This window comes from Neopelma chrysocephalum, unplaced genomic scaffold, assembly GCF_003984885.1.
Source record: "Neopelma chrysocephalum unplaced genomic scaffold, ASM398488v2 Primary Assembly neopelma1_65, whole genome shotgun sequence".
NCBI lineage: Eukaryota > Metazoa > Chordata > Aves > Passeriformes > Pipridae > Neopelma > Neopelma chrysocephalum.
In genome coordinates, this window is record NW_020897722.1 from 2,688,340 (window position 1) to 2,712,494 (window position 24,155).

The following is a 24,155-nucleotide window of genomic DNA, read 5'->3' on the forward strand; positions in this document are numbered from 1 at the left end:
GGCCCGCGGTGGCCGTTCCCGCCCCGCCAAGGGCTCGTCTCGCCACGCCACGCCATTCCCTCTCACCTGCATGACGACCTCCACCTCATAAGCGTTGCCTTTGCTGCGCTGCTGCCCGCGGAACTTGGCGCCGCTGTACAGCAGCGAGGTGGCCACCCCGGGCTGCGCCGTGTTGATGGGGGGCGGCGGCACCAGGCTGCTGGCGGCCGCTCCCCCGCCGGTGGCGGGCGAGGAGGAGGAGGAGGACGAGGAGGACGACGACGACGACGACGAGCCGCCTCCAGCCCCTCCGGCGCGACGCCTCTCGCTCCGGACAGGCATCTCGGGGGGGTCCCCGGGCGCCAGCGTGGCCGGGGCCGGGGCGCGGCCCGGGGCGGGGAGGGGGGAGCACCGCCCGCTCGGCTCCGCTCCGCTCTCCCTCACGCCGAGGCCGCCGCTGGGTCGGGGCCTCCCGGCAGCGCCTCCGCGCGCTCCCATTGGCCCCCGCGCGCCGCGCGCCGATTGGTCGCGGGCGGCGCCGCCGCGGCGGCGATTGGTTGAGGGTGGTGCCGCGGCGGCGCCGATTGGTCGCGAGGCCGCGGGGCGCTGGTGGGAAATGTAGTTCGCGGCGGGGATTGGTTGGGGCCGCCGGCAAGATGGCGGCGCCCAGGGAGCGGTGCTGAGCGCGGTCGGGGGGGCGGGTGGTGTGTCCGGTTGTCGCGATGTGGCGCGGGTGTCGCCGGCTGCTGTGGGATCGCTCCCTGCCCATCTGGTTTCCCCGGTTGCCTTCTGCCGCTGCCAGGAGCGGCCCGGCGGGGCCATGCGGGCGCCGGGCCTATGCCCCGCCGGGAGGTGAGGGAGCGCCGGGGAGACTCCAGCCGCCCTTGGGAAAGGGAGGAGCTGCCCAGGGGTCCTCTTGGGTCCCCAGGTCACCCCGGGCCAGGGCAGGGCTGGGATCGGAGCGCTGAGGGCGGGAGGAGAACGGCCCCGCGTGGAGCGGGCTCCCCACGGGCGGAGAGCGGCCCCGTGCCGGGGCTCCCCCCGCGCCCTTCTCCGGGCTTTAGGGGGTGTTCAGAGCCTGGGGGTTCGCTGGCAGCACGGGCGAGTCCTCAGTGCACCAGCGTCTCACTCGTGGTTTTGTGTTTTGTTGTTTTCTAGGGATTTTGGGGGGATTGGACCCAGCCGCGGAGGGGGGGCTGTTCAGGCGTGTTCTGGGCCGTGTATCCCCCTCCGCAGATTTTGCTGGAATCGTGTGGGTTTGAGGGCAGTAAGATTAGTCTCGTTCTGTCCGAGGTGAGGCTGCAGAATCGCGGTGACTCACGGCAGGGTTTTGGGAGCCCACTGATGTGCCTCAGGGCTCCTCTGGGGGACACACATACATCAGTCTGTTTTTAGAGCTGTGCCTGTGGCACTTTCTGAGGCCCCAAAACTCACAGGTCGCTGAGCCTGAGCAAATCCTTCCATTTCCCCAGCGGGAATGTGCTTTTTTTAGCCTGGAATAACAGACCTGCAGCCTGACCTGCTTGCTGTGCCCTTCACAAGGCAGATTTATGGGTTTGGGATTAACAACCTGGTTGCTGTTGTCAAGGGAATGGGTTGTGGATTCTTCCTGCTTTGTGGGAGCGATGTGAGCCTTTGGAATACGTATAGTCCTGGTCTCAGGTGTTGGGGGTGTGGGCAGCAGTGCTGGTAGGGAAGGAGGCTGCTCCTAAAATGAGACCTGCAGTTCCCTCAGGCTCACCTTGCGTGGAGCAGGTGTATTCCTGAGCTGAGTAACCTGAAGAAGAGAAGACTGAGGGGAGACTTCATGGCAGTTACAAATTCCTCAGGAGAGGAAGAGGAGGGGTAGGCACTGGGACAGGACCCCAAGGAATGGCCCGGAGTTGTGTCAAGGCAGGTTTAGGTTAGATATTAGAAAAAGGTTCTTCCCCCAGAGGGTGGTTGGCACTGACCAGGCTCCCCAGGGCAGTGGGCACAGCCCTAAGGCTGCCAGAGCTCAAGGAGCATTTGGATGATCCTCTGGGGCACAGGGTGGGACTCTTGGGGATGGTCCTGTGCAGAGCTGAGGGTTGGACTCTGTGATCCCTGTGGATCCCTTCCAGCTGGGCATATTCTGTGATTCCGTGAAGCAGGGAGGGAGAGAGCTGGATGAGGCAGTTGATGGATTAATTTGTCAAACGTGATTGTAGGGGGAGAATCTGGAAAGGTTGACCCCGAAGTGAAACTGGGAGTGCTGGGACAGGTCTGCTTTGGAAACCACCCCTGCTACGCTCTGGAACTCACTGGAGGACAGTGCAGAGGGAGCTGAGCCCCCAGCCTGGCAGGAGTGCAGCTGGTTCCATTCACTTCCCAGCTGTGCACTCTGGTTGTCACCAGATTCCGGTGCTTCCCAGCCGAGTGGAGCTCACTGGAGTGTAGTGATGGGAAGCTGTGGATGAAGGGCTGGATTTTTGTGGCCAGGCCACCTTGACAACACTGGGGGCTCTGTCTATTCTGGCTGTGATGGGGAGCAAGGGAAGGGGCTGAATCTCCTTTAAGTGCCACCTGAGTGACTCTCTTTCTGTCCCCAGAGAGGAAGAGGTTCTACCAGAACGTGAGCATCTCGCAAGGAGAAGGTGAGTAGGGCCACGGGATGGTCCCTGGGAGGGGTGTCACCACCCCACACCACGTCAGCGTGGCTCTCACAGCCCAGGCTGTGTGAGGGGGGTGTTTGTCACCAGCTGCTCTGCCCCTTCCTCATCTATGGCAAAGCTGCGTGGTGGGAAACAGCTTCCAAGTGGTGGTGGGAAACTTGAGTATTCCTGGTCCCTCATTCCCTCAGCTCCAGCTCTGACTCTGCTCCTGCTGTGGGGTTGTCTGTTGTTCCTTAGTGCCTGCTCCTCTTTGATTCCCCAGGATTTCTACTCTGATTCCCCAGGAGGCTTTGAAATAAACCTGGACCACCGAAAGCTGAAAACGCCCCAGGCCAAGCTCTTCACTGTCCCCAGCGAGGCCTTGGCCATTGCAGTGGCAACGGAGTGGGATTCCCAGAAAGACACCATCAAGTTCTACACAATGCACCTGGTGAGCACAGCAGGGTGGGATGCTGAGACCTCCAAACGGTCTCCAGATGCAGGATGTGGAGGGAGCAGGTTGTCCTGCTTCTAATGACTGGATGTGGCATTCAGTGCTCTGGTGTAGTTGACAAGGTGGTGATTGGTCAAAGGTTGGATTTGATGATGTTAGAGGTCTTTTCCAACTTAAGAGATTCTGTGGTTCTGTCCTGATGCCCATAGAAACAGGGACAAGAGGTCAGGACTTTCTCTGGACCCCCTGCAGTTGTGAGAGTGATTAGATCATGGCTGGGTGCTTGTCTAGGAGAAATCTCTGCCACTGTGGGGTCTTGAGAAGGGGCTGGACAGTGTTATTGGGAATAGTGAGGGGCAGGAGGAAATGATGAGCTCTGGAGCAGTCCATGAGCCCTCTTCCCTGCTGCTTAATGGGCTACTACCAAGGTTCTGAAAGATTCTGAGAAGATTCCTATTACACGAGCCACGTTCTGGCCCTGCACCCCCTTTTAGCTGCACCCCTCGGTTCTCCATGTGCCATGAATTCCTCTGCTTGTTCTTGACATTGTACCATGGAAGCTGCTGCCTCTCCAAGCCTTGAATAACCGCAGTTTAAACTGCCTTTATCCCCAGACCACTCTGTGCAACACGGCGCTGGACAATCCCACGCAGCGAAACAAAACGCAGCTGATCCGAGCGGCTGTGAAGTTCCTGGAGACAGACACTCTCTGGTATGAGGTGGAGGCCCAGCTGGATTTTGGGAAGGTGGTTGGGGAAAGTGAGGGCAAATGTCTGCTGAAACCTGGTCATGGCAGGGCTCTGATCTGTGCTGGTTTGGGCCCAAGGGTTTGAATCAGTTTAGACCAGTCCTACGTACTCCTGTGCCAGTACAGACACCTCAGACTACTTGTACCAGTAGGAAAAGGCCCTTCGTTCCTTAAAGTCCTTGTGGGCTGCAGGACCAAGCCTGTTCATGCCCAAGCTCCTGTCTCACAGTCTCAGACTCCACAGGCAGCTGCACAGCTCCTGGAGGGAGAGGGAGACAGGCCCCTGGGCCTCCCCCATGGCTTTGGTCAGACTGGGAGCAGGGAATGCTGAACTGAGCTGCTGGGCAAGGAGAGGCATGAGTGGCCCCACACAGAGTTCCAGTGGGATTTGTCCCCTCCTCTAACTGCTAAACCTCACTGCATCTTGTGGCTTGGGGCTACCTGCAATTTTCATTTGGCCAGTTCACTGCTCTGTTTTGTAGTAAGATAGAATTGTCCTTCCTGGAACAATAAAAAGCTCCAAATTTAGGGAAGAGTGAGGAGATTGTTCCCAGTCACTGCTGCCTGGGTGGACAGCAGGCCCTTGCTGCTCTTGCTGTGGTCTGGTGGGGTCAGTGTCCTTCCCAGAGGTGTGTTCCAGCCTGGGAATGACCATCCAGTGTGGTTTTGTCCCAGCTATCGTGTGGAGGAGCCTCCAGCCTTGGCAGAGCTGCAAAAGAACGAATGGGATCCAGTGGTTGACTGGGCTGAGAAAAGGTAAGAGCTCAAAGGTGTTTTTGTCTGATTATGCCCTGCCCTGCTGAGCCCAGGAGCTCTGGTGCTTGTGGCTGCCAGAGCCACAGCTCCACAAGCTCTGGGCTTTTCCAAGGGCTTGGGTGGTCATTCCAGGTACAATGTGACAATTGGCTCCTCGACCAGCATCCTGGGGCCCAACATCCCAGCCAGCACCAAGGAGACCTTCATCAGCCATCTGGCATCCTACAACATGTGGGCCCTGCAAGGTGAGCGAGGCTGGGCCGGGAGCTGTCAGCTCAGCCTGGGCCACTGAGGAGGGGGTTTCTCTCCACAGGGCAGGGAGTGTCCATAATGTTTTTCTTCTCCTGCTTAGAGTGTTGAGGTTTATGTTTTAAATCTGCAGGCCAGGCCCTGAGCTGTGTTTGTCATGGGCAGGGACTCTCCCCAGTGCCACTGGTGTTCACGGTCTGAACCGTGCTGTCCCATAAGCTGGTTGCTCCCTTAGCACAAATAACTTCTTTAATGCCAAACCTTCTAATTATTTAATCCCCAGCTTTGTTACCAGGAAAAGAAATGGGGCTTAGTACTCCAAAGTGCCCACACTGTGCACTGTCCTCACTTTTTCATCCTTATAACCCGCTTGTTCTTGCCTGAACCTGCTGAATGACACCTAAAAGATAAAGAAATGGAGTGATGTTTGCTCTGCTCAGGACCTGAATGAGCAGCAGGCAGTGAAACCCACAAAAGACACAGAATGTTCAGGCCTGGATGGATATCTCTTCCTTTTGCACAGGGAGGGGTTGTGGCAGACTAAAAGGAGGTGGTGTCCAGGGCATGGCCTTTGTCACTGTGGTGGCAGGGCCAGCACAGTGCTCTGTGCCTGCTGTTAAACAACAGATCTGAGTGTTGAGGTGCAGGTGGGAGGATCACTGGCCCTCCCTGAGGGGTTATCATACCCTCCCTGCCTCTTCAGAGTGTGTGAAGATGCTGCTGTAAAGCTGCAGAAAACAGCCATGAATCTTGTTTGTTTTGGGTTATTCCCTTTCAGGTATAGAATTTGTAATCACCCAGCTGAAATCGCTGATCCTGTCCATGGGCCTGATTGACAGGCACATTACAGTGGAGAAAGCTGTGCTTCTGTCTCGCCTGGAGGAAGAATACCAGGTAAATTATGTTACAAAACAGCCCTATAATTCAAATAGCAATAATCTCAGCATGACAAATGCATCCCCCACCACAAATAACTGCCAAGGGAAGTGCCTGCTATAGCAGGAGACGTTCCACTCCACCAGTCTCCACGTCTGAGAGCGTTTGGAGCGTGCTGCTGCAGAGCAACACCACGGGCACAACAGCCCAGAGTGCTCCCAGGGCTGCCAGTTTCTTTTCACAGAACCCAGATGGCTGCTTTTCTCCCTCTCTAATCTGAAGTGCAAAGTTGTGGCTGGCTTCTCTTGCTGTGGGTTATCCAGCCTGGAGGCCTTGGTAGATGCCAAGCTACCAAGCTTGCTGGAGATTAGCCTGGTGTGAAGCTTTCCCTTCCCCAAAAGTGGCTGAAGTTGGGAATCTTTTCATCGTCCTTTTAAGGGGCTTTGTCTCAGACCGCAGTACAGATGGAGCATGTCTTCATCTGGAGATGTCCTTAACCCAGCAGTCGATGATCAGAATGGGTCTGGGGGGGTTACCTGTGCTTGACACGTGAGGAGGAAGGCTGAAAGTTGCTGAGCAGCTCTGAGTATAGTCCATGTTCCTCCTCTCCTTCAGATTCGGCGCTGGGGCAAGGTGGAGTGGGCCCACGACTATGACCTGTGTGAGCTCCGTGCCCGCACAGCAGCTGGGACTCTCTTTGTTCACCTCTGTTCGGAGAGCTCGACTGTAAAACACAAGCTGTTGCAGGACTGAGGCAGCTGGGCTGGGCACAGGGGAAAATTCCCACCTGGGAATTGCTGGCCTGACCCAGTGGATGGTAGGCCAGCACTCCTGCCATCCTGTTTTCCCTGGGATCAGCCTCACGTGCTATGACTTTGTGGGCAATTCCTCACTCCGCCTGCCTGCTGCAGTGCAGTGCCAGCAGTTTGAGCCCACAAGGAGGAAAGGTCAAGGTGAGCTTCCCCAGGGCAGCAGCTCCATCCATTCCTGGTGTCTGTAACTCATCTGAGGAGCTCCTATGGAAGAAACAGCTTCCTGGGCAGGGCACGGCACAGACATACCCAGCATATGCCACATGTCTTCATAGCTGCCAGCTCCTGACACACACTTGTTATGGAAATCTGAAAACAGACTCCACTGCATCTGTTGTTCATCCCTCGGCGTGCCTGCCTGTAACACCAGGGTCTCTGTGTTCCATTAAAGGCTCGCCCCTGCGAGGTACCAAAAACTGTGTGTTTCTTTGTTTTAATCACTAAACCATGGGGTGGGTCCTGAGCTGCCTGACTCTGGGCAGGTGTTGGGATGGCTCCAGGCATTTAAAATCATGGAGCAGAGCACACACTTAACTGCTGTGCCAGCCTCTCCATGCAGCTGAGGAGATAGCAAGGAAACAACTGTGCAGTCCTGGAGCAAGAGGAGGGCAACCTGGGCTCCAGCCATTTTCAGAAGCACGGAGCAGGATGAAATAAATCTGTGTTTGACAGGCAGCACCAGCCACGGGGTTTTCTGAGAGACCCGCTCCCTCCCTGGTGTGCATAGGCAGCCACCCTCTCGTTTAACCTTCCCACCTTCTCCTTGCTGCCTGCCTGGAGCAGCGCCGCCCCGGCCAGCACCGTTCCTCAGAAGCTGTCCAGAAGCGAGCGTGGCAGCGGCTGTCACCGAGCAAGGAGGGGAATTAATGACTCCTCGCTTGGCTGTCGCGAGCGGCGGCGCGTGAGCTCCTGTGGAACCATTGATTTCCCGTCCTGCTGGCTGGGGGCTGCTTTGCTCACGCTGCAGAAAAGCCGCTTGCGAGAGGCGGTGGGAAGATGAGGCTCCCAGGCATGCGGAGCCCCCGCCAGCTTTGTGCCTGCTGAGCTGGAAACCTGCTGTTATCTCGGGGGTGGTTTGATGGAGAGCGCTCCTCTCCCGAGCTGCTGCCTCGTGCCTGCGGCTCACAGGTTCCTGCCACTGTGCTTGCAGGTACCGAAGCTTTCAGGCATGATATGCTACGATGATTTGGTTCAATCAGCTCACAGCTGATCCATAACCCCCTGTGACCAGGTCTGAGCTGCCTGCACGGGCTTCGTGCCAACATGATGGAAGAGACAGAGCTTCGGATGCTTTTCCAGAGTCAAGAAGTAGCTTTTATTTGTGGTTTATGGTGGGATGGAAGAAATGTGCTTTTGGTCGGAAACGTCCCAGGCAGCTCGGGCATAGAGGCACCTGTTCCTGCTGGGGGCTGTCCTGTGTGCCCCCAGCTGAGGCAGCTGCCCAGCCCTATTCCACAGGCTCCTAGATCTTTGTGTTATCCAGCTCCTTCTGGAGAGTGTTGATGTAGGACGTGATCCTTTTGATACAGGCGCGGTTTCTGTCGCTCTCAGTTTGGAAAGCCTGGACAGATTGAAACCGAGCAGTGAATCTGCAGGTGTGTCAGGGTCCCTTCCTGGGGTCCCTGGAGCACAGAGAGCTCCAGCAAAGGTCTGGGAGGGTCTCTCCTCGCAGTGGCCCTGCCACCTGGGCCAGACCTGTCTGTGCCCCGTCCCCCTGAGCACGAGGGTCTCTTACCTTCTCGGTCACAGAGATGTGCCAGTGGTAGGTGTTGCAGAGCATGTCGCTCTCCCGCTTATCAATCTTCCGCAGGCGGATGCTGTGGGACATGTTGACAGCGTTGACAATGGTGTTTTTGTCCACGAGGAGCTGGGAGGTAACGTGACCGGATGAGGGGAGGGGGTGGGCACACAATGAAAGCAGCAGAGCTCGGAGGGAGCAGCACAGCAACTGCAGTTGCTCCAGGGGAGAAATCAGCCCTCTGTTCAAACTGGTATATCCCTAGTCATGGGGATGAATCCAATGTTTTACCCTTGGCCTCACTACGGTGTAATGGACCTTTATCCCTAGTGCAGGTGGGGAAACTGAGGAAGCAACCTTGGTTTCACGTGCTGGAGCAGAGCTCTGTGCAGGCAGGGCTCCTGTGCAGCTGGTGCTGAAGCACGGCTGCATATGCTCCAGCATGCCTGGAAATGGAAAATCACTCTTGGAAGGGTCTCCTGCACTGGTGGCACTGGCTGTAAATCTTCATTTTTGGAGTCCCAGCTTCTAATGGAAGCAGTGACTTCCCCCGTGGCTCTAAATAGAGGGTGGCTTCGCTAACCCGTAATGACTCTTCTCCTGCAGCCAAGTGCAGCTGTTGGACAAATGGAGATTGCTTCTCCCTGGAAATGGATGGCAGTGAGGCAAAATGGGTGCGTGGCAGCGGAGCAGAACCACCACCATCTGCACGGCCCATAAAGCAGGGAGCTCCCCCCGGGGCTCAGGGGTCTGGTTTGTGTCTGTCAGCTCTTGATTACCTGGAGTTACGGAGGGCTGGGATAATCTGGACAGAGCAAAACCGCAGCTAATGCAAACTCAAGTGATTGAGACACTAAATGAAGGAATAACAAAGGCAAAAAGGGCAGCAGGAGCACTGCAACAATCCCTGTGGTTTTGGGAAGGCTGCTGGGATCTTTGCTCTCACAGCAGGACTGAGGGGCCGGTGGAAGGCTCCATTTGAAGTGTCACATCCTGCCTCCAGGTCAGCTCGAGGGCTGGGGGATCTCCAGGAAGGGCTTTTGAAATCACTGAGGCAAACAGAGCCCCGGTGCATGAAATTCAGAGCGCTGTTGAGATTCTGCTGTGGGAGCAGGGAGAGTCTGAACAAAACCAGCTGCGAGTGAATGCTGCAAAGATGCTGCCTGAGTGCCTGGAAATCAGCCAGAGCACTGAGTTGTGCTGGAGGCAGCAGAGGTACTTCTTCAGCATCCCTCCTGAGCTGCTGCCACCAGCTCTGGCAGCACCCAGGGAAACGTGCAGTGCAGTTATCCCCTCTCCTAGTCAGTGGAGATGTCCAGAGCCAAGTGGGGCCTCTAGGAAGGAGGTTATTCTCTGTTTCAGGGATGGCTCTGGCAGCACTGAGTCTCCTGGAAATCCTGTCCCTTCAGAGAAGAGGCTGTGGCCTCCTTTTTTTGCTGACTCCCTACCAGAGATGGATTTTTTTTGTGCCCTCACCGTTTGAACATCAGCTGGCAAATCCTCCTCAAGCTTGCCCTTGAGTGATTTCTCCAATGTGGTGAGGGCAATCTCCATCAGCTTTTCATGGTGCTGGTTTTCCAGGTCCCGGCACTGGCCCATCATACAGAAGATGTCAAGGAAAACGTTTACCACACCCCTCACCAGTGGAGATTAAACAACTTCCTGTAACTGGGACTAGGTGTCCACAGTGGGCTTTTGCAGGAAGGAGCCTGGCTGCCCCCAGAAGCTGCTGTGGTGGAGGGTACCTACTTTCAGCTCTTAATCACACATTGGGCCTCATCTCACTGCTAAAAATGACACAGAACTGAGAGAGGACCCAGCTTTGCAAGGGAAATCAGAGGAGGCCTCTAGGTAAAAGCTGAGCTCTGAATGCAGTGCAATTATTTGCACCAGGCCAACACATTTCTAGATTTAAAGCAGTGTAACCTGTCACTGAAGCACTTCAGTGTTCTCATCTCCCTTTTTTTCCAGAAGACATCACAAACACAAAAATGAAGGCCATTTAAAGAAATTTCAACAAGAATTGTAGGTATTTCATTGGCTGCTATGGCAGCAATGTACCTAGAAAACAGTCAAATCAGATCTTCCCATAGTTTTGTCTTCTCTGTGTGGAGAAGAAAAGAAAATTCCCAACAGGGTGAAAGCTGCCTAAGTCCTACAGACTTTCAGCACAGGAGAATTAGATCTTTTTTGTGCTCCACAGTCTCCACAGGAAGAAACTGGGCACCTTAAATGACTGTCCCTCAAACCTGGGAAAAGATATTTTCTGTTGATTAAAAAAAATAAAATTAAAAAATTAAGTTTTTATACTGATGGCTCATTTGTGGATTTAGAGGTGAGGTGTAGGTACATCACTGGGAGGTCCAAGCCAACATACTGTGAAAAGGATATATCTCTTTAACATTTTCCATGAATGTTGATACTGTGACATCAATGGTTCTTTTAAAAATCTGTAATTGCTCCTTAACAGAGGGGGAAAAGAGGAAATATCACAATGAACACTTGCATAAACATAACAGGGAGTCAGGGAGTCTAGGAGGAATCTACAATTTATTGTAATTTGGACTCACTGCTGTTATTAGCACAGTCAGAAACTAAACTGCCTCGAGCATTTAAAGTGTTTTCAAAGTGCTGCAAGATTTTCTTTCCTCCTTCAGGGACAGAAAATCAGAATCAGTTTATTGGAGGGAAGTTGACTGAATGATGCCTTTACCAAGTGTCTGGGGCAAGCCAGCTGATCCTTCCTTACCCTCACCTAAGGAATGCCTGGAGAGGGCTGTATTCCCATCCCCTGCCATGTCTCCTTGTCTGTGTGAAGAGCCTCTTGTCAGAAGCACAACCACTGCCTGGGCTTATTGCAGCTTTTGGGTTAGTCTTCAGAAATTAAAATTGCTGCTGCCTTTTCCCTCCCTCGGAAATGGCTGATGGAGAATCTGTGAAGTGTTGCACTTAAATGTCTTGATACCCAAACCTGCACATCCAGGAAGGCACACAGGGGGAAGTGCTTCTGCTCATCCCATCAGGGACCGCAGACAGTGAGGGCCAACTCAGGAAACACTAAAAGGCACAATCCTGATGCACTGAGGATCCATTCTGAGCTGCTGATTTCTGCCATCCACACTCCCAAAAGCAAACTGCTGCCTCTGCTTGCACACAGGCCACAGCTCCTGCCTGCTCATTTTTAAACAGATTACTTGGTTTCTTTCCTTAAATGAAGATTCACATTAGCAGCCCTGCCCTAGTTTTTGAGGAAAAGTCTGGGGAGGAAAAGGCAGCTATTATGCAAGCAAATGCAGTAAGCTGAGCAGGAATGTGTGTAATTTTATTCATAGCAAAGATCAGCTTCAAAGAATTACACCTCTAGAATCCCAGATGCACACCCCATGCTATGCAGTGACTTGTGCAGACCTATAAAATGACTGCACAACCTCCCTTTCTCTGAAGTGTGGGAAATCAGCTTGGGGAGATGGGAAGGACATACAGTGTTCTGCTCTGAGAAACAGAAATCTGTTGTAAGGTGTGCAGGGCCTGATTTCACCCATATCAACTTTGAGCAGAGGAAGAATAAGATGGAGACAAAACTTTAGCCTGAGTGAAGTCCCGTGCCCCCCTCTTTGTGGAATGAGCTGCTAAACAGGGGTGCAGCAATAGAAAAGTGACCCTCCCCGTGTTCTGGCTGTGAGGTCTCACAGGTGTGTCCTTGATCCTTACCTCCAGCTCGTTGGATAGCAGCGCTTCCAAGGTCATGAGTGTATCCGACAGCTGAAGGATGTCCTCCTGGCACTCGGCTCGTTTAGACTCAGCAACATCGTAACTCCTGGCATGATGAATCTCATCCAGCCTCTAAACACAGAGATACATAAATTACTTACAGTTTGTGTTCAGCACTCCATTGCAATCTAATTAACTTGTTACATATGTGAGAAAAGTTCCTGCTGCTGATTAGCTGAAATGAAATGTGATGATTCAGGGAAGTCTCCACATTTACATACTGGGTAGTCAACAGTGCTGAGGTTTGCTACTGCACTAATGATCCCGATCCAGGGGCAGTGCAGTGGGATTGGGAAAATGCTTCCTCATCCTCCACTCAGCAGAAGACTTTGGCCCTTCTATGCTTCCAACTTTGGTTTGCCTTCTGACACATTTCAAGCAAAAAAAAAAAAAGGAATAATATTAAATTCCTGACATTGCTGGCCACGAAGAAGAGATTAACAATTACTTGGGAGAAAGAAAAGCAGGCCTAAATCCTGATCCACTTCACGCCAAGGAGTATCTTGACTGACTTCCATAGGGTCAGGATTTAGTATTCTGAATATGGAACACCTATCATTGCCTGCCTTCCTCTTACAGCAAGGATTTATTGCCCTTCAGAATTAAATATTGACGTCAGTTTTGTATCAGGCAAGATTTATGTTTTCTTGGATCAAAAAAAAAATCCCCCTGTGCTGAGCAATGTATTCTTTTCAAACCTGTTTAAAATAAGTTAACAATTGTTAAAAAAAGGAGAAAAAATATATATGTTTTATTATATCTAATCTACTTCTCCTGAGTGGGAATGGAACGGGCTAAAATAAAGAATTCTGATGAAAACCACTCCCAAAGGAAATGGACTGAATTATCTAAATTTTGCAGTGTTAAAAGGGGGAAGGGGAGAGCAAGGTATCTTCTTCTCCAATGTAAACAAGTTAGGAGGCTCAAAAGGCTCCAGAGCCATTCAAGCTGCACCTCTGGGAGCAATAACTTCAAAGTTCAAGGCCTTTAATGCTCCGTAACCAACTTCAGAGAGCACAGTGATTTTACAGGTTACCCAAGTTTACATGAAAGGATTACAGCCAGACAAACAGCCCTAAGAATGGCTCACAGACTGGAGTCTGCTGGGGCCTCTGTGCCTTTTGAACTCCTCCAGCAATTTTAAATGACTGGGGAAATGCTGTTAAAACACTGTGTTCAGTTTTGATATCAACTCCTCCAATATTTATATGAAAACTGCCATGCTGTGTCCTGTTCAGAGAATCACAGAATGCTTTGGATTAGAAGGGACCTTAAAGTCCATCTTGTTCTACCCCCTGCCATGGGCAGGAACACTTTCCACTAGACCAGGTTGCTCTTGTCCAACCCCGGCCTTGGACACTTCCAGGGATGGGGCAGCCACAGCTTCTCTGGGCAACCTGTGCCAGGGCCTCACCACTCTCACAGGGAAGAATTTCTTCCTGATATCCAATCTAAAACTCCCCTCCTTCAGCTTAGGGCCATTTTCTCTCATCCTGTCCCTCCATGCCCTTGCAGCTCAGTCCATAGCTGAGCCTGTAGGTCACCAAAGATGAACAACCAAAACCTGGCCTTCGCCGTGTTTCTTTGGGCTTGATTTTGGTTTTTTTGTTGGGTTTTCTTTCTTTTTGTGCTTTTTTAGTTTTCTTTTGTTGGTTATAGGTTTTTTTTATGGAAGGTATAATGGGAATTAAAGTGCAAGTTAACTGAACATGCACGTCAAACTTTGGGTTGGAACTGGAGGACCCTTCAGTCCCTTCCAACTCAAACTATCCTGCGATTCTGTGACTCTGGCATTGCTGCCAGCTCCTGTCCCAACCAGAGCTGCTGGAGCCAGTTTTCCAGCATGAGTCAGCAAGGTCCAAGGCCCCGGGATCAGGGTGACTCAGCAGCTGTCAGCGTGTGACGAGGCACTGCAACAAAAGTGACCTGGTTTGCAGCCAGCGCTCGTGACTCTGCTGGTGTCACTTGTCAGGGACCTGCTCTCTCAGCTGACAGTGTTACCAGGCTTTAGCCACCCCCCCCCTTATTTTTCCTGTGGAAACAAAATCATGATCCATCTATTATACATGGTTAGAAAGGGATCCAGCTAGAAGCTACGCCCTGAGCAGCCACAATGGGTGGCTGCAGTTGAACAGAATGAAAAGAAAGAGTTTCTGCTTTAAAAAGACTAGAAATACATTACAATAACTTCATCTGAGTTTTTTTTGTTATAGTTCTTTGAGCTGTTGTTGACAAAATGAACTGAAGCAGAAAATTACTTGAAAATAAACTGAATACCCTGCAATTTCCTTCCTTTTCTTCCCCATTTTTCATTGAAGGGAGAGCTGTCGGGGATCTCAAAGAGAATGGGAATGGCATTAAATCTGATAAATCTATATTTTAAATCAACTTCATAAAAATATTTGAACTAAAAGAAAGGTTGAGCATTTCCATTTTCTTAAATATTGGTAACTTTTCTGGATGGCAAAAACCAAGTTAAAAAACTCCACTCTTTTTAGCCACTTTTTTTCTGCAGAGCCTTGAAGGACCTTTACCTTTAGAGATGATAACTTTATGACATGTTCATTTTGTTCTACGCTGAATTTCCAGTATAGATAAAGGCTGTATTAACTGGCTGTGCTTTGCCCAAAGGTGGAAATTTCAATTCCCAAATTTTTTTCCGACATAAACTACTAGAAAACTTTTAACATTATGGTAATGATGTCATATTAGCTAAAAAACCCACATTTTTTCTTCACGTACATTTATACTGTAAGAAACTTGTAAGGAAATATCAGTGAGTGAGCACTGGAAGAGGTTGTCCAGAGGGGCTGTGGAGTCTCCATCCTTGGAAATATTCAAACATAGTCCTGGGCACCCTGGTGTGGGTGGTCCTGCTTGACCAGGGGCATTGGACCAGATGATTTCCATAGGTCACTTCCACCTTCAACCACTCTGTGATTCTGCCAGTAGGCATCAAATACTGATTCCCATTACAGCAGTGTCAATCCAGAATAATTTTCCTAATTTTAGTGGAGTACACTCTCATTTTCAGTGACATTAAAAGCTGGCATATGATGCAGAGAAATCACGTATCAAACAAATAAAAGTATAACATTACCTGTTTGTTGCGATTTTCAAAGTCAAACATTGCTTTCTTGCTCTCTTCCTGGCTGGCTAATAGAACTTCATGAAGTGTTTTGTAGAAATCAGAGACTTCAGCTTCTCGTTTTTCATACTCTTCCAGTCCATAGTTATACAGTTTCTCACAAACTGACACAAACTCCTTCCTGTATGTGACAGCAGAGTCAAGGGCTTTGCTTGTTCAGTGGAGCAACATGTTATGTTCCCTCTACCTCTGCAAATCTGAGGAACAAGAGCTACAAGCTACTTTTATGTAAACTCTGTGGTTCTTGCTGGGAGCAGGCTGCCAAATATTCTGTCTGGGGAAGGACTGGGTCACCCCTTCACATTTTATGCAGAGGATTTTGGTGCCTTAAGGGTATGGAGAAAGCTGTGGCAATTTGAGGGGGCAAAAAGCCTTGAGGAAGAGAAGGAAATACATACACTTGTCTGACTCTTCTGACACAGCAGCAGAAGGAAGCGTGCAACCCTATCTGTCTTCACAAGTGTGAATACAGTGCCTGTGTAGTTAATAAATACAGCTCTGGAGTCTACAGCCAGAACACAGAATAAACTACTGACTTGGTAGCATCACAAAAATAACGTCAATTTTTCTTCTGCTATTATCTTGGCAACGGAATTGTTTTTGGAGTCTACTGTAGTTAAGCCGTGATGCATTTTTCCCCAACAGTGTAATGCAATTTTAAGGAAGGTCAAGTTACTGGCCTTGACAATACTCTATTAATCTGAATGAGAAAAGAAAAAAGGCAAAAAAAAGCGTCTGCTTTCTGCTCCCCCGTGTAGAAGCAATGATCAGAAAAATGTGCTGGCCTGGAAACTTCCCGTTGCCAGTTCTGGCAGGTTGTGAGATATGCGACTCGTATCGTTCTGATTAGTCTGTTCCTATCTCCCACCACTTCAATTTCAACATGATTTTAGCGGCTGCGCTCTCACAATCTAACTGACAGAGATTTATCTTCCAGCTCATTTTAAACTTTAAGTGGATTCCAGACTTAAAGAAAGTACAAAGCCTTGATTCTTGCAGGGTCACAAAAGGAGGCCGCCGAAATTGTGTTTGGTTCAGGGGAAGGAAAAGGAATATGGTAATTACAACGGTGAGAATTTAAAACGCTGGGATCTCATGACCTGTTGGGGATAGAAACGAGTGGTTTTACAAATGGGATGTTTCAAGCTGGGCTGGCCAGCTTGCCAGTAATATGAACCATTTGTTTGGAGCCCTCATATTTCACAAGATATCAAGCCTTAAAGCTGTCAGTGGTCTCACAGTCTTGCAGCGTAATTTTTGGTACCATTCCAAAATTGAACACAGACTGTCTCAGATCTTAGATCAATGTAGCTTTCAGCCCTGGACAAAAGCAAAGGATGAAGAGTCCCTGTGGGTACACCTCTTTCTTAACTCCAGGCATTACCTTTTAGCTGTAGGTATTCCAAACCCAGGAAGGATATGCCTGCAGCAGGTCCCCCACTCCAGGGAGGGAAGCCAGTTTGGCAGCTTCTGTATCCTCTTCATACAGACTGTCAAACAGGAATGATCCATTCAGGTGCTCAACAAAGGCTGTCTTTGAAGAAAAACAGAGGAAAATAAGTAAAATAAAGATGCCAACCTGCTGCCAGTCCTCAGGATGTGTCTCTCCTATAAGCACCTCACCAGCAGCTGAACACTGGTACAGACACAGTTATACCAACACAGCAGACACACCAACCAAGCCAGGAAAGCACCTTGCAACTGGAGTGAAACCCATCCCAGGGGCTTTGCTGCTACAACTCTGTAGCCTAAGGATAGAAAACACTGTTTAATCTCATATCATAGAATCATAGAATCATAGAATGGGTTGGAAGGGACATTAAAGAGCATTTTGTTACAATCCCCTGCCATGAGCAGGGACCTAGATCAGGCTGCTCCAAGCCCCATCCAGGCTGGCCTTGGACATTTCCAGGGATGGGGCAACCACAGCTTCTCTGGGCAACCTGTGCCAGTTGCCAATATATGACCTTATCACATACAAACACATATTGCAAGGCTTTTAAGCCTTTCAGATAAAGTGTTAGCGGACTTTGGAGAGGGCTGGAGGGAAAACACGCAGACATCCTCCCTGTCACTGAACCACCTCCTGCTCTTCAGCCCATGTGACCTTCCAGAGGTCTGAAATACAGAGCCAGGCCACAAATGAAAGCATCATTCTGCCTGGTGTTGTTTTCAGTCTGGTCACAGGACTACAGGGATCTCTCAAAACCCTGAAGAGTTTAACCATAAAACTAATGAAAAGCCATTAACTTAGTGTGAAGGAGAAAAAAAGTCACTTCCCCATGAAAATTCTAACAGTTCCCTCAGACCTGTAATTTTCTCAATCTCATGTCAGGCTGATAAATTCCTTGGGTATGATTTACTATTTAGCTTTGCAGGGTCTATATCTGCAGTTCCATTGTTCAGCCCAAAGAATTATGTTCTCCCATGTCATGTGTATTCCACAGCAGTTCCTGTTTTCATTCAAAAGATGAGATTCAGAGATCACAGAGATTAATCCAAGCCTTAGTTTTAGCAGAGTCGATGTTAACCTCTCATTAAATCTCCAAGCATGTAAAAGACAAGTCAATATGTGTTTGTGCTTCTTTCTCCTGAGACAACACACAGCCAGCCAAAGAAAACCTACCTCATGGTACTCCAGCTCTTCCTGCTTTGCCTGTTTTATCTCCTGAAGAGCAAGGGCCCGAGCTTCCTCTTGTTCCAAGGGCTTAGTAAGATCTTGATACTTTGAAACTGCAGCTTCTCTCTGAGAAATACAGATAAAGTATTTGTATTAGATTATCCAGCAGTGCTCAACAAATCTGGGCATAGGTAATCGATCTTTCTAGAAAATGCACCTGAGTGACATCTGCATCTCCATCTATTTGTGGGCTTTTTATTAAACTACTTATGAAGTTTCTAATCCATTCCTCATACCATTTTCTGTTGGCATATTACTCGGCTTCTGCATTCAATGCATCTGAGCTGATTCAGTCCCAGGAAACTTTTCTTTCTCCATTTTCTCATCTTTGGAGTTGTTTTTTTCTCTCTTGGCAGGAAGTACTATTTTGACTTCTGGAATTTGAGCTCTGATTTGATCAGCCAGTGAGGTTAATACATTTTCTAGGGAGGAGAAGGCTCTTTGGAGGAGTGGATGGCAAGGTAGTACCAGGGGCAAGAATCTCATTAGCTTGAAACTGAAGCTCGACAAATTTAAGTATGCAATTCTCTGACGTACTGTCTGAAGAGCAGGGACTGCACTCCATGACCTGGAAAGCCCTTCCAGTCCTATGCTAAGAGCAATGTATCTTCCAAGCACAGCTCCTGCTCTGTGCCAAACAAATTTACAATTAATCATGTTCCTTGGTTACTAAAAAAACACCTGAACAAAAACCCCTCATCTTTGTTCCTTTGAGCCGCGGGATGAAAAAGCATCCCACAGGTTACTGGTGAGGATGAACTATCAGAAATCAAAAGTGGGAGGTGCATCCAGGCACCTCCTTACCTGGATGGTCTGTCAGTCTGCCACTGAAATAAATGTCTCCGCGAGCAGCAGGACCACCAAGCTTCCTTCCCCCTGGATCCTTGTCTCAACACTCATTTCCTCGAGTTTCTCTAAGAAGACTTGCACTCACACTGCAGCCTCTCTGTGGCAGCAAGAACCAGGCCCCTCTCCCACACACAGCTACTGATTTTCACAAAATCTGTGAAGACATCGTGCTTCTGACACCTTTACCCCTCTGTCAGATTTGATAGAATTTGGCCTACAGGTTCACAGCTGTTAGGTGGAAGCAGAATAAACACTGTGTGCTTCTGTGAGCCTGATTTCTGCAGGGAGCCTGCCCTCAGTGCTGGAATATTGCTGGCACACCAACAAAGGAAAGGCTCTGTAAGAAGCTGTTGCCTGATTTCCCAAGCAGGGAATTGCAGAAATCTTACCGTGGTGTCTCTCACGAGCTTGAAGTCCAAGTACACCAGGTTTGGAAGATGAGCAACAACAAACAGCATGTACTGCTTGTCATCACAGAAGGGGTTCCCAGACAGGTTCAGTGTCCGTAAGCTTTTTAACCTCCTGAGATAGACAACCTGTGCCAAAGGCAAAGAGACCTGTACTTCCAACTGCTGGAGAAACACAGACTTGAAATTCGTTGCTCTTTTTACATTTAGGTTGGAATATGTTTTCTGCTCCACTGCAAAATTCATACGACACTCAATTATGAGTTTCTAATGCTTTTGGGAAAGGAGATACTTAAATTCACATTGGGAATATCTAGACAATGGGTGGAGAGAGAAGGCAGATGGGATAGGCAAATCACAGCTCTCAGATTGGTAAAATGCCCTCAAAAGAACCCCCAATAAATCCTAGTCTCCTTCCTTTTCTCATATGTAACCACTTATCCCTTTTCCAGCTTTCATGTGAGCCAATAGGAATTTTGCCATGGCTGACAGCAGTGACAGAACTGGGCCCCCAGGAGTCAATAATCTAAAGGAGAAATGGCTGCAGGAAGCACTCAACACCAGGACAGAGGACCCAAACCACAGTGGACATCAGACTACTTAGAAATCCTAAGGAGAATTTTCTCCCCTAAGGAGGGGCTTGGACACAGTGGCAAACGTCAGTTTTAGAATATCTGATCCTTTGACAAGGAATATTTGCAAAGGCAGGGAGCACTCACATTTTCCAGATTGGTCAGGTTATTCTTCCCTATGGAGAAAATCTGCAGCTCTTGCAACGTGTCCATATTCTCAATTTTAGATATTCTGTTACTGTAGAGACTGAGGTCTTGCAGTTTGACAAGGGTATCCAGGCCCTCAATTACTTCAATATTGTTGAAGGACAAGTCTGGGGAAGAGTTTAGAAATCAAAGGTAAATTATTTCTAGCAGAACGCCCTGATTCAGACCTTGCATTTAGCCTGGCTCTGGATTTAGGAGTTTATGTACAGATTTTCCTCAGGGGTGGTCAGTGTCCCCACAGGAAAAGCTTGGCATTAAATCATTCTTCATTCCTATCTCCTCGTTGCAACTGTCCATGCAAATTCTAAATGAGAGGAACAGCTGAAGTTACTCCACACAGAGTCCACACACACAACCTGAAAGGGACTTCTGCCTTATGGGGAAACCCAAAACACAAGAGGTGGGGAAATGCCCTAAGAGGGGAATTTCTATGACAAATTTGACACTCCCTGCCTTGTTTCTTGCAGACTCTGACCTGCCACACCAATGCCACTGTTGTGGTCATTCCCACAGGACAGACATATCCCAGTTCCACACCAGTGGAGGTTTGCAAAGGCATACACCCACTTTAGCTATTTCACTCATTGAAACATCCTCTTCTCCTGCCAGAACATCATCCTAACACCACGACTAAGGGCAGTATTTGCTCTCTGGCCAGTACTGAGCAATTCAAGAGTCCAAAGACAGTTGATGAGGTTACGTGGGTGGCTGAGACACTCGTCCAGCAGCAGCAGCTGAACCACTGCAGCCTTTGGGCAAACAGAACATGAGAATGTGCTTCAAAACACTCTCCTTACACTGTGGTGATCAGTTGGTGATTCACAAGTGCATCAGTCATCTGTGGAGCAGAACAGTGCAGACAACTGGGCGGAAGAGCCCATTAGACATCTCACGATGTGCTTACGAGCTGCAGCCTGGCGTGCTGAGGATATATTTAGACTTCCAGCCAGCAACGTGGCTGCAATTCCAGAGAATGCTCCAAGCTCTGCATCTGTGCAGCTGAAAGGAGTCACATAAGGCTACAAGGACAGGCACTTCTTGGGACAACAATGACACCAAGCCCTTAAGGATACAGGGGTAAAGATGGTGGGTTGCAGGCTCTGAAATGCCTGCAGTAGCCTTGAAAACATGCTTCTAAATCACAGAGGTGTTTCCATAAATATTCCTGAAAGTCATCTCCAAATACAATATGAACCCTGGAAACAACCTTGAAACCTCAGCATCCTGTTCCTGCCACACCAAATGTATTAAACCCAGTTTTGAAACACATGAAGGATTGTTTTGCAGCTCTGATACTCAGGCATTTTGACATTTGACAGTCAAATAAGGAAACACACAGACAGCTGACAGCCTTCCCTGGGAAAGCTCCTATCAGTCGTGTTTCAGAAGAAAGGTGACATCCTGGTTTATCACAGATTGCTCTGCACCTGTGAAGGACCCAACCTCCTATGCCTGTATCTCACCAAGCCATACAAGGTGAACCAGACTCTCCAGAGCTTCTATCTTCTCAATGACATTGTTGTCCAGCTGCAGTTTAGTCAGATTCTCCAGCCGCCACAGATTATCAATCTGCAGGATACCTAAAGCCACAGGGGAAAAAAAATAAAATAAAATAAAATTGCTTTTCATGTGAGATAGCTTTCGGTTTACCAGACACGCTGTCTTGCACAAGGGAAACATGTCCAGTCCTACCTCCAAAATGACTTTCAGTGTGTGATGAGTGCCCTGGAGAGCTCAGAGGTGCACTGGCTGGATGAGATTTCAATGAAACAGCCCAGTTAACCTCAGTGTCCTGCACCAGTGCACGCTGCTCATCAGTGAGGCCAACGAGGCGCGGAGGGGCTGCTGACTCTGGCCCTGCACTCCAGTGGCTTTATGAATCCACCAGTAGGAGGCCTTGACCTTCATTTTCCCTTGCAGCTCCAAGAGGGACATTTGGGATGAGCTCTGCTTTTCTCTGCATTTGCAGTCTAGCAGTTCCCAGCTCCTGCTTTTGTAAATGACTCTCCTGCTCCCGGCATTCTCATCACAGGAGAGGAAGTTGAAGTCTACTCTTTCAGTGAAGGCTGCAGTTTAGAACTAATCAATATCCCTGCATTTAGCTTCCTCCAAAAAGCAGAATCACAAGGGCAGGCTGTTAGGCACTACAGCAAAACATCAGCACCAAAGTGACAGGAAATAGAGAACATTCTCATTCCCATTTCTCTTCTCAGAACTCATCAGTTGCTCTCCAGCTATCCTCATTTACTGAGGGCACACTAAAGCAAGAAACTGCATGCACAAAATATTCACACAGTCTGTATTTTGTATGTGCAAACAAATCTATGCAGGATCAGGTCAAGGGAGTCTTTTCTACGGAAATCAACTCATACACACATTATTTTACTGGAGCACACAATGAATAATCAAAAGTAGATTTTTGCCCATCAAATTACAACACCCTCCCCCCAATACTCAAATATTGAGCCAAATGTTCTTCCTTTTCACTTTTTGAATGCAAGTTTACAACTGGTTTGACAGTAAGAGGCAGGCTGTGGTAAAGCTATGGATGACCAGCGGACGCCACCAAATCGGACTGTAATCACCATAATCCCCAAAATTGCTCTCACACAATCACCAGCCATGGCAGAGCCTGCCCAGGGTTGGATTTGTCCATGCACCAAGGGGCCCTATAGGCCCGTGGCCTGTAGGTGTCACCACAATATAAATGTTAAATGAGAACAGCAGTGACAATAACAATGGGAAGCAAAGCAGCTTTGAGGTTACTCATCAGCAAAAGCACCCAGCTCGCTCATACTTTGCACAGGGATGACCAAAAATGTAAGTCCAGATGTTACTTTTCACATGATAAATCCAAGCTAATCGTGATTGTTTAATTGCCAGTTACCCGCCTTGTGCTTTGCTCTATTACCTTCCAACAAAAGAAGAAGGAAAGAATGCATATATTCTGATACTCACTTTTAAAGCTAAGCTGTAGCTCTGTCACATCCTTAAAGTTAATATTTTCCCCTTGGGCAAGTTCTCCAAGGTCCTCTGGACACGTCTTTTCAACGGCTTTCAGCACCATTTCATCATCGATAATGTTTGGCTCAACGTCATTGTAAAACTGACTCATTGTGAGAAGTGTCAGCCTTAAAGGACAGAAGAGAAAAATAAATTAGATCCCTGCCCTGCTACAATTTCCAGCAGTCACAGAATCCCAGAATGGTTTGGGTGGGAAGGGATGTTAAAGCTCATCCAGTCCCACCCCCTGCCATGGGCAGGGACACCTTCCACTAGCCCAGGTTGCTCCAAGCCCCGTCCAACCTGGCCTTGGACACTTCCAGGGATGGGGCAGCCACAGCTTCTCTGGGCAACCTGTGCCAACGCTTGACAACCCGTTCAGTGACGAAATTCTTCATGGAAATTTTAATATCCCTAATGTTGCCCTGGAGGCATGAGACTATTTGTCTTTCCAGAACCGTGCACAGCTAATGAATCAGTGTGAAGGACTGGAATCGTCAAGCTGTTGCTTGTGTAAGATGTCAGTAATTATGGAATTTGTTTTGATTTTTTTTTTGCATAGGACAGGAAGGATAAATGTCTGAGTTTAGAGAGTTCTGTCCTCATCAAGGCTTTTTACTAACAACCCAAACCTATGGCTGTGCTCAGTAAAGACCAAAGGGCAGCAGGTTCTGGGTTTATCCATCCTTGACCTTCCTTTCCACCTTTTTTGTACAATCCCAGGATGGTTTGGGTTGGAAGGGACCTTAAAGCTCATCTCGTCCCACCCCCCGCCATGGGCAGGGACACTTTCCAACTAGACCAGGTTGCTCCAAGCCCTGTCCAGTCTGGCCTTGGACACTCTCAGGGATGAGCACTTGTCCATCGTCCCTTCAGTCAGGGTCGCTTCTAACCACCCCTCCCGGCGTGTGGGAAGAGGCCACCGATTCCCCCCGCGAGACGCACCGAAGCCGAGATCCCGGCCTCTCAGGCCTCTCACCCGCAGGTCCCCGGGGCTCCGAGTCGGCTCTGTGCCCAGTTCCTAATTCCTTATTCCCGATCCCCAATCCCCGATCCCCTATCCCTGATTCCCGGTTCCTGGTCCCCGGTTCCCACCCGCGCCTCGGCGCCCGTTGCTAAGGAAGCTCCGGCGCGTTGCTAAGGGCGGCCACATGACCTCCTCAGGCGCCAATGGGCGCGGAGTGGGTGGGAAGGCCAGCTGCCAATCAGGGCGCAAGAAATCCGTGTCAGCCAATCAGCGCCGGGACCGTGCCCTCGGGGCGGAAGGGGCTCGCGTGATTGACGTTTTCTTTGC

The 24,155-nt window shown here is 49.5% G+C and overlaps 3 protein-coding genes across 6 annotated transcripts in view; 1 reads left to right on the forward strand and 2 right to left on the reverse strand.

Annotated features, from left to right (window-relative positions):
• The window catches only part of GID4 (GID complex subunit 4 homolog), a 9,458-nt gene extending 9,055 nt beyond the window's left edge, over positions 1-403 (reverse strand). Inside the window, exon 1 of the mRNA XM_027683589.1 lies at positions 67-403. Within this exon, the coding sequence (XP_027539390.1) occupies positions 67-321 (255 nt within the window). The 5' untranslated portion in view covers positions 322-403. The remainder of the gene's footprint in view (positions 1-66) is intronic.
• Positions 404-651: 248 nt separating this feature from the next.
• ATPAF2 (ATP synthase mitochondrial F1 complex assembly factor 2) lies at positions 652-6,902 on the forward strand. The gene is made up of 8 exons (XM_027683738.1): positions 652-831; positions 2,550-2,594; positions 2,897-3,042; positions 3,660-3,757; positions 4,469-4,549; positions 4,682-4,794; positions 5,577-5,692; positions 6,290-6,902. The coding sequence occupies exons 1-8, from the start codon at positions 702-704 to the stop codon at positions 6,425-6,427; spliced, it is 867 nt and encodes a 288-aa protein (XP_027539539.1). The 5' UTR covers positions 652-701; the 3' UTR covers positions 6,428-6,902.
• An 875-nt stretch (positions 6,903-7,777) lies between these two features.
• Positions 7,778-24,069, reverse strand: DRC3 (dynein regulatory complex subunit 3). Of its 4 annotated transcripts, none has more exons than XM_027683736.1 (13): positions 23,957-24,069; positions 22,817-22,989; positions 21,322-21,438; positions 19,799-19,965; positions 19,062-19,208; positions 17,770-17,889; positions 16,565-16,677; positions 15,096-15,270; positions 11,936-12,067; positions 10,616-10,686; positions 9,701-9,824; positions 8,222-8,353; positions 7,778-8,047 (listed from the first exon to the last, which is right to left on the reverse strand). In XM_027683736.1, exons 2-13 carry the CDS (start codon positions 22,971-22,973, stop codon positions 7,949-7,951), a joined length of 1,554 nt encoding a protein of 517 aa, XP_027539537.1. In that variant the 5' UTR covers positions 22,974-22,989; positions 23,957-24,069; the 3' UTR covers positions 7,778-7,948. The 4 variants fall into 4 exon arrangements, with proteins under 4 accessions (XP_027539537.1, XP_027539535.1, XP_027539536.1 ...); XM_027683734.1 differs by having other exon boundaries at positions 23,841-23,957; XM_027683735.1 differs by lacking the exon at positions 23,957-24,069 and adding an exon at positions 23,807-23,930.
• Positions 24,070-24,155: the final 86 nt, after the last annotated feature.